The 9,350-nt window shown below is 44.1% G+C and overlaps 1 protein-coding gene across 2 annotated transcripts in view; it reads right to left on the bottom strand.

The window, feature by feature from the left end:
- Positions 1 to 5,860: 5,860 nt before the first annotated feature.
- Positions 5,861 to 9,350, bottom strand: part of FAM171A1 (family with sequence similarity 171 member A1) — a 131,879-nt gene continuing 128,389 nt past the window's right edge. For both annotated transcript variants that reach the window (XM_027559861.1, XM_027559862.1), the window contains one exon: positions 5,861 to 8,853. In XM_027559861.1, the coding sequence (XP_027415662.1) occupies positions 7,146 to 8,853 (1,708 nt within the window). In that variant the 3' untranslated portion in view covers positions 5,861 to 7,145. The remainder of the gene's footprint in view (positions 8,854 to 9,350) is intronic.

Raw genomic sequence — 9,350 nt, 5'->3', positions numbered from 1 at the left:
ATAAGTCTTCATGTAAGTATTTATTTTATCCTGACAGCAAAAACAAGGTTTCTGGATCAGCGGCAGACCTATCTTTATCATATGCTTCATTTCATCCTGTGGGGGTGGGGAATGTGATGAAGATAGATACCACATCACACATATGAAAGGAGGTCTGTGGGAGAGGAACCCCTGAATTAAGAATTTTGGAGCTTTTAAAACAATCCTTTTTTGGGAAGAGAAGGAAAGGTCCCTTTCTGTTATAATGAATGTAAATGAAGATCAATGAAAGAATAGCTCCAGGGGAGATAAATCTGTAAATCTCTGTGGAGTAATTCACTCTGTCCTCCAAGGAATGGTTGTATTCACTTAGCCTTAGACCCAGGATGCCAGTAAATTTTGCTCAGAAAGCCCTGACCAGCCAGAAACATGAAAGATTCACATTGCTTCCTGACAGCAGGCAAAATTGATAGGATGTGATTATTGAACCCGGGTGGTGAGGTTGGAAGAGGTTTGGAGGGTGACCTGAGGTTTCTGGCCGGGGAAATTGTATATGGTGAGGCTTTACACTGGGGTAGCAGATGAAGGAGGAAAGTTAGGAAAACTGGGCTTTTTGTTTTTTTGGGTGGAGGGCAGGCCGGGAGGTTCATGGGATGATCTATGATGATTACACTTTGGGACGAGTTGGTTTAGGTGTTTAAGGGTCAGCTGGATGGAGATGCATGGGCAGCAGTTGGAAACCAAGTCTGAATTCCAATAGCAGATTGGGCTGCAGACACAGCCATGGGAATCCTTCACAAGCAGTGCTCTAAAATAGCCATAGGTGTCACAAGAAGGGGAACAGAATAGAAGGGGAATATATAGTATGTGAGTAGGACAGAGGGTTGTCAACATCTAGATTTTTGACAGTGTGAACGAAACAGAGGAGAGCACTGGTCACGTGTCTTAGGCACATGCTGCTCAGCCTGAGGGGATGTTATTGACTGTGTTTGCCCTTCCCAACTGCAAATCTACAGCAGGACTGCTAACCTACCCTAGAAACAAAGGGGAAACCCATCATTCTCAGAGCTTCCCAACAGAAGGCGCTACCAAACTGTGACGTTTCTTCAGAATTTCTAAGGTAGTGAAGCCTAATTATTAACATCTCAGAATCAGCTGGGGGGAGTGTTTTGTTGTTGTTGTTTTGTTTTTAGTATCAGTGCCAGGTTTCCCCTGCTGAAATTTTGATTCTGATTGGTCTGTGATGGGATCCAGATACTTGAGCATGTTTTCCAGCTCCCAGGTGATGCTTCTGTGCTTCTGGGTTTGAGCACCACTGTTCTCAGGTTCGGAGAAGGCAATGGCAACCCACTCTAGTACTCTTGCCTGGAGAATCCCAGGGACGGGGGAGCCTGGTGGGCTACCATCTATGGGGTCGCACAGAGTCGGACACGACTGAAGCGACTTAGTAGCAGCAGCAGCAGCATTTCTCAGGTTACAAGCACATGAGCAACTAACTTAAGGAATTAAGAGCCTGCTACTGTATTTTGCAAAGGGATTTACCTTGGTGGCCACTTGCAAATAAGTTACGGTAATTGGGCACCTACCCCAACGTTATTGCTTTGTAGGTATGTCCTTACACGTGCGAGACCATCATGTAAGGAGGCTGCATTTTCATTGAGGTCCCTGGTTTACATCAGATATTTGGCAAATCATCTTATTTGGACAAAGAGAAGGATCACTCAGCTGAAGCATGTGGGAAGCAGTAAGCACGGGGAAAGATCCTGTTGTTCTGCTATCAGTTTCCTAAAAACTAGCTGAGAAGCTGCTGGTATAACAACAAAAATAACAACAAAGATGACTGTCACACACAGTATAGCAGCAGGATTAGGAAACTACAAGATTAAAAGGATAATTAGGAAGAGCTGTAACAATTTATACTTTTACAGAGCTTGCATTTTATAAGGAGGTTTATTTTTGTAATTAATTAATTTATTTTAATTGTAGGCTAATTACTTTACAATATTGTAGTGGTTTTGCCATACATTGACATGAATCAGCCATGGGTGTACAAATATTGTCTTTTTTGAACTCAACTTCCTCTTTTCCTCCTCTCAAGAGATAAGCAGTGCAGGTACCCTTCTACAACTCGTGAAGTTGGTCACTTGTCTGATTCCCGGAGCTAAGTGTTCTGTGTCCAAATCCAGGGTTCTTTCCGTGACCTTGGAATTTCATTCATCAGTATGGCTTACAAGGCTGCATACTCTGGTCATGTTTGCACATGGCATGTCATAGATGGCAGAGGGTGCAGATGAGCTGCCAGAAAGAGCAGCAGATGGAGAAGCCATCTGAGGAGGTGGACACATACAGGGCTAGGTGTCAGGAGACAGGGCTCTGTCTCGTGCTATGAGCTGAGTGTCTGTGTCCTCCCCAAATTCATATGTTGGGATCCTAGAGCCCAAGGTGATGATGGCATTAGGAGGTGGGACCTTCAGGGTGATTAGGTCATGAGGGTGGAGCCCTCATGAGTGGGATATGTGCCCTTATGGAGGAGGCTCCACAGAGCTCTCTCTGCCCTTGTCCACACTGTGAGGATGTGACAAGAAGATGTCTGCTGTGAATCAGTAGGGTCCTCACCCCATCATGCTGGGTGCTCTGATCTCGTGGTCTCCGCAACCATGAGAAATAAACGTTTATTGTTCATAAGGCATCCAGTCTATGGCATTTTGAAAAGCAGCCTGAACAAACTAAGTCATCCCATGTGGTCCCTCACTGCCTCTGTGAGGAGGTCGCTTCAACACTCTTGGCTCCAATTCCTCCTGTGTGAGATTACCAAGGCTCTTCCATATTCCACATTCTTAGGGGCTCTAATGACTGTTCATTCTACTGAGGGGAAACAGTCTAATAGGAATTATTAGCCACTTCTGGGTACCAGAACACCAGTATTAAACAAGTCACAATCTCTGTAAAGAATTATAAAGACTTTTATCAGAGATTTTGGTGTGTATTTATATCACAGCTTTGAAAATATAGTTTCAGGGGGGCGGGAAAGGGGGTTGAAATTTCTACTTCACCTAAAGAAGTTGCAAACTTCCAGTTAAAAAATTAAAAAGTCATGGGGATATAATGTACAGTATCATGACTATACTTAATAACGCTATACTGCATATTTGAAAGTTTCTAGGAGAGTGGATCTTGAAAGTTCTTATCACAAGAAAAAAATTCTCTACCTATGTATGGTGACAGGTGTTGACTAGACTTATTTGTGGTGATCACTTTGCAATATATACAAATACAGAATCATTATGTTGTACACCTGAAAATAATATAATGGTAATAAAATTAAAAGAATATATAATAATAATACTGTATATATAAGGTTGTATGTCATATAATATAATGTTGTATGTCAATTATAGCTCAACTAAGAAAAACTCTAAAGACCAAAAGGAAAAGAAAAAGAAATTGTGGGACTCTGAAATAGTTGAAAAATCACCACACATTTCTGTCTATAACTATTCATTTTTATCTCCTTGTCCTCCAAATACAGAAGTCTGCAAAAGTAAAATTCAAGGGGATGAGCATGAGAAATCATATATAGAGGTTATTGTATGTGTGGCTTGATTATTTTTAGATTTTATGCTCTGTTTCCTTTTGGTTCTGGTTTCATTTTCTTGGGCACTCTGCCTCCCTGTTTTAGCATTATCTGTGTTTATACTAAATAGAGTTCCCTAAAGCACAGGGTCTCTGTTGTTTAAATAATGTTATATATCTCCTGGCATGGTTTACCACACATAAATTCACTTCTTTCATAAATTCCTCCCCAGTCTTACTATCTGATTCAGCAAAGAAGTCACTCCATGATGGATCAGTGAGTGAAGTTCCAAGATGCATCTTCATCGTTTCAGTTACATTAATTAATCATTAATGTAAAAAACTCTCAACAAATGTTTATGCTTTTGCTGCTTGCAATAGGCTGGCTCTGACAGAAATCAACAAAAGCATTCTGCGAGAATCAATTATCAAATGGAATTTACAATTATGCATTTTATTATGATTTGTAATGCATTTTTAATTTAAATGCATTCATTTCCAGAGGGCAGGCCATGTATGAGACACACCACTGATTCTAGCTGAGTGACCTCAATTACTTAACCTCAAGCCTCCATTTAGTTAGGTGAAAAATAAAGAATAAACCCCACAAGATTTTGACAATTGAATGCATTGTTTCCAACATAATGTTTCCAGGTAGAGATTCAACAAACATCAGCCAGATCTCACTCATCTCACCTGGGAGACAGAAGCAGCGCCCGCTGCATCTTATATGCACACTCACCTGTCTTTCCAGAAGAGAGCTATTTGTCTAGTCTCCTTAAGATGCAGGTGAAAAGTCACCACTAGGTGGCAGAAGCAAGGTGCCTTTGACGGCTTTAGTTCTTCACGCAATATAACTGACCTGGAACTCTGTGATAAGATAAATACACTGTTTAAAGTCCACACACTTAGGGTGCTCTTTCCAGAAAATTCGAGTCTGGTGACCAAAGTTGGCTCCTTGAGCAAAAAAGTTAGCCTCTGAGCCTCTTTTTGGATCAGTGTAAGATGAGTGAGCTTCATCTTTGGCAGAATCAATTTCCCTTTGGCAAATACACGGCCTTGTCTTTCTAGGAACAGTCTCATGCTTACGGCTGGCTGCTCCACACTTTTCATTATCCTGCCTAACGAAAAGGAATCAGGAAAGCCCCCCTCCCCCAATCTTCCTGCTGAATCTCACATCATTAGCACCGACAGGTAATGTGTTACACAGGTAACATGCATTGTAAGTGAAGTTCTTCTTGTTACTAATGCTTTAAGGAGATTATGACTGGCAGCACTGCAGGTTGAGCTGCAAATGGGTGGGGACCTCTTGGCATTCCCCCATCACCTATGTCTGCTCTAGTATTCTTCCAGAGGCCACTTCTTTGGAGGGTAATTGACAAATGGTGCTTACCTGGAGTCTTAATGGTGTCTGCCAGGGTTCACCTGCCACCTACTGGTGAGAATATTCACTTCTAAACAGTCCCCGACTTGTTAAACCACAGATTCGCATCTGTTCAGATACTTCAAAACACTGTCAGGAAATCTCTCAACCGTTTTAAAAGCAAAATACTAAACATCGACATTTGAGAATTTAAAATCATAAAAATCAGCTTGACTTGTTTTCTGCCTTGTGGAATTCATGACTAAAGATTTTATAACAAAACTAGTTTGCTTTACTTATTTCCACTGATTTGTTCTACATTGATGATTCCATGAATGGTTTTGATGAATAGTTTTCACACATCTGGGATGGTTGTGGTCATTTGAATGACATCTTTTTGACGCTGGATCAATACTGAAAAGAAAAGAACACACCAGTTTCTTGTAAAGTATGGAAACACAATAAAATGTTACCTTGTTTTCTTGAATGAAACTGAACAGCAAGGTGGGCTTTTATGATTTAACCACGTGTCAATTCCTAGGTGTCTTATGTGTTAGTTTCTTTTGTTTAATTTTTATTGGTGTATAGTTGATTTATATCATTGTGATAGTTTTAGGTGTACAGCAAAGTGAATCAGTTATATATATACACACATATATATATATCTCCATTCTTTTTTAGATTCTTTTCCCAGAGTATTGAGAAGAGCTCCCTGTGCTACACAGTAGGTCCTTACAGTTTTCTGTTTTATATTTAGCAGTGTGTATATGTCAATCCCAATCTCCCAATTTATCTCTCCCCACATAGGTTAGCCTTTGAATGTAAGTTCAACAACTGCCCTTTCAGACTCCCTAGGAATGAAAAGAGAATTCTTAATGGCAACTCTATAACCAATAATGGCCCAGAATGAATGAAAAGAACCACAAGATAGGGTTTTTTTTTTTTCTTCAGAGTTTATTCTGAGTTTTCATTTTTGGATAATCAAGCAGCTCTTTAAGGAGAATGCACAGAAGAGTCATTCTGGCACTTTTGGATAGTACATAAGATTTGTTTAATAGTCACATTCAGTCTACTTGCTCAGCCCATACTCCGTGTTTGGTGAGCAAGATCAGCCCATAGGATTTCAGAATTAATACGTAACCGTATATACAAACAGCCAATAAAACCATAATGGTGCCTAGTGGTCAAAGGGGTGGCGTGGGGGAGGGGATCACTAAAGTGTCCTCTAGGCTAGCTTAGCTAAACAGAATCCACGTCACACGTGAGGACGAGAGAGTACACTGAGCTGAAATGAGAATTCTGAGCACAAATGGGCACTTGGCAGCATGCAGTTGAAAGAAAAGGGGATCGTTTAATAACTTTATAAAATCCAGGCAGTTCAATCAAAGAAGTTAAGAAAAACAAACAAAAAAAGCAAAGTAAGGGACTGTCTGTCGTCACTGTAAAAAAGGCACTTGGAGTTAATGGGACCAGAATTGAAGGACTGGCAGCTGATTAAAAACTTCAGTACTATTTCATTAAAAGGCTTGGATGTTAAGAGGTGACACTCAGAAGTTCCTGAAAGGTGATATCGAAATAAACCACCGAGAAGCAGAACAGGTGACAAGGAAGGAATTAAATCCTTACAACCTAATTGTGTGTGTGTGTGTGTGTGTGTGTGTGTATCTGTAAAAAGCAAATCAGAAACGAAATCTAACCAAAGCAAAAACCCAAGCAAAGTAAGACCACGAAGCAGCGATGCATAGTTTTCCTTTGAGATAATGCATACCTCCAGACACTAAGTGCCAAGCTAATTTCTCAATAATAATTTCACAGGAGCATTATCATGATAAAATGGATTCAAGCAATGCAAAAAGAGTTTCTTCTGTTCCCAGAATCTGGAGGAGAACTGAGGTTATCATCAGAACCTAGTGACATCAGGACATCACGTGTGGTTTTTCAGTGTCCTCCAGGGTGGACACATCAAGTCCGGGGAACGACACTGACATTCAGACAGACACTACGTTCAGCCCTCTTCCTGGAGGCGAGGCATCCTGTATCATCATCCTTTCTTCTGAGTAAGAACCTGACTTCCTCTCTAACACTTAGACAGTGAACAGGGTAACTGCAGAAAAAAGTCCACTGCCCACGGCAGACGTAGCTCGACTTCCTCCACACACAGGTAAGCGCTTCCTTAAGAAAGAATTTTTGGCAACTGGATCTGGTCCCGGGTTGGGTGGCTCTGGACCGCTCATTTGATGTTGAATGCCATCAAGGGTCTCTCCTCCCGTTTCTGCCACGGGCTCTTCTTGTCTTCGCCCTGGTCGTCATCATCCTCGTCGTCTTCCTCATCCTGTGGAGCGGATCTCCTCTGGTCGGGACTGGCCGCTGGCTCAGGGGCAACGTCCGAAATTCGCTTCGTCGTCTCCTCCTGCAGGCTGGGCAGCTGGCCGCCGCTCCTCCGGCTGGAGCCGTCCAGCAGGCACCGCAGAGCACTGTCCTCTGGTGTCCCGGCCGTGGTGCCGCCTTCGCTGCCGCTCTGGTCCATGTCCTCCAGGTACACGAGCTGCGTGTAGGCCGAGCTGTCCGCGGCCCTCGACTCCTTCTGCGGATGTTCCTGGACGGGTGGGTGGCTCTGCGGCAGAGTCGAGGGGTCTCCTCTTCCCTTCCGGGCGGATTTTGGTTCATTCATATCCACGCCAGAATCCAAACTGGCATCATTGCTTCCGTTCCTCCCTGCTCTTTGGAGATCAATGTAGGAATGTCTGACGTGCGCGTTGGACCGGCCGTCCAGGGAGACGAACCAGGCCCGGGGGTGGGGAAGGGGCTTCCCACCCCCGAGTTCCAGCAGCGCCTTTTCTGTCAGGAGCTGGACCTCGCTGTTCATCTGAGCCAAGGCCGCGTCGTTCAGAGATGCTGGGATGGAGAGCGACTCCGACATGGATGCGCTCTGCGGGGTCCACTCCCGGGCGCCCGTGTCCTGCAGGTGCTGCTGCGAGATGGCCTGGCAAGAGAGGGGCTGCGCTTGGATCTGCGCGGAGGGGTGTGGGAAGATCCCTGCATGCGGGCTGGATAGCTCGGCCTGCAGCCTTTCGATCTCCAGCTGCGGGTCGGCTGGGACGACCAGGGGCTGGCCCACGTACGAATGGTCCCCTGGGAGTTTCATGTAATGAGCCGGGATGACCAAGGCGGGTAATACTTTCCTGTAAACGCTGTCGTTGACCTGGTCCACGGAACTACAGCAGATCAGCTGGCCGGGTCGCGGGAAAGAGGTAGGTCTTTCCAGGTGGTCCACGGATCGCGACATCATACATTCAGTAGGTCTGCGCTCCAGCAGCTGGTCTTTCTCCGGAGATGAAGGCGCGGGGTACATGTGTTCCTGAATGGTGAGCTTACTTCCTGTGGAAATGTGGGTCACGGAGGCCTGACTCTCTCTGTCCTGTTTTTCGAATAAAGGCTGCGAGAGCATGGCGTTGTAACTCCTTCTGTAATCACTGTTGCCAGGGGACTCGTAGCCTTCCCTTTCCATAGGTTTCCTAGCCTTTAAGGGGAAGATCTCCACCGACTTATGGTAGTCTTTTCCCAACGTCCCACTCGGTGTCAGGTTGTCAAAGGAGATTTGGCTTTTGTCCTCTTCCTTATGAGACAGGAGTTCCTCCCGGGAGCTGAACTCCTGGGAGGTGCTGTAGGAGAGCTTCAGCATGGGTGTGTGCATGTCCACCTCTCCGTTGGAAGACATCATCTCTAAATGGACTCCACTCATCAGCTCCTTTGAGCCTGGGGCATCCGGGGGGCGGCCCTGGCTGGTGACAGAGAGTGGACCGGGGAATTCTGATTCCCGACGAGAAAACAACAGGTTGATGTGTGACATGGAAGTAGACTGATCCCTTTTGGAACTCTCCAGGGTGGCGGGAAGTTGCAGTTTTCTATGGTGCTGGCGGGGTTTCAAGCACTTCCGCCTGTGATCAAAGATACAAACCCCAAGATTAATATCTCAGAACAGTGAGGGTTCTAGCCTAAACCTAATTCTCAGTTCCCACAGGAAGAAACAAGACAACACTAATCAGCAGCCAGAAGCCTTCTCACCCTATACCCTCAGCCTTGTTTTGATGCTGAGGGCTGAAATCTGCAGACTGTACCCCAAGTGCATCCACATTATTCATTCAAAAGCAGAGTCAACAATAAATATTCTCGCAAGTCAATCAGATGAGGCATCACAGTAAGAAAAGTTTGGCTCTGTCCTTGAGAATATCATCTCTTGATTACCACTTAGGACTATTCTGAAGGAACTGTGACAACTGTTGAGCTTATTTTTTTATGACTCCTCTAAAAAAGACATTACTCACAGTGTAATATCCCACTTTGTTTGCAACTTATATGACAGATATTCAGTTCTTGCCCAACAAAATTTTTTTAAATATTTATTTATTGGCTGCACTATGTGGCAATATGGGAT

Source organism: Bos indicus x Bos taurus, chromosome 13, assembly GCF_003369695.1.
Source record: "Bos indicus x Bos taurus breed Angus x Brahman F1 hybrid chromosome 13, Bos_hybrid_MaternalHap_v2.0, whole genome shotgun sequence".
Classification (NCBI taxonomy): Eukaryota; Metazoa; Chordata; class Mammalia; order Artiodactyla; family Bovidae; genus Bos; species Bos indicus x Bos taurus.
Note: the sequence above shows the minus strand (reverse complement) of the source record. Positions and strands in the feature narration are given on the sequence as shown.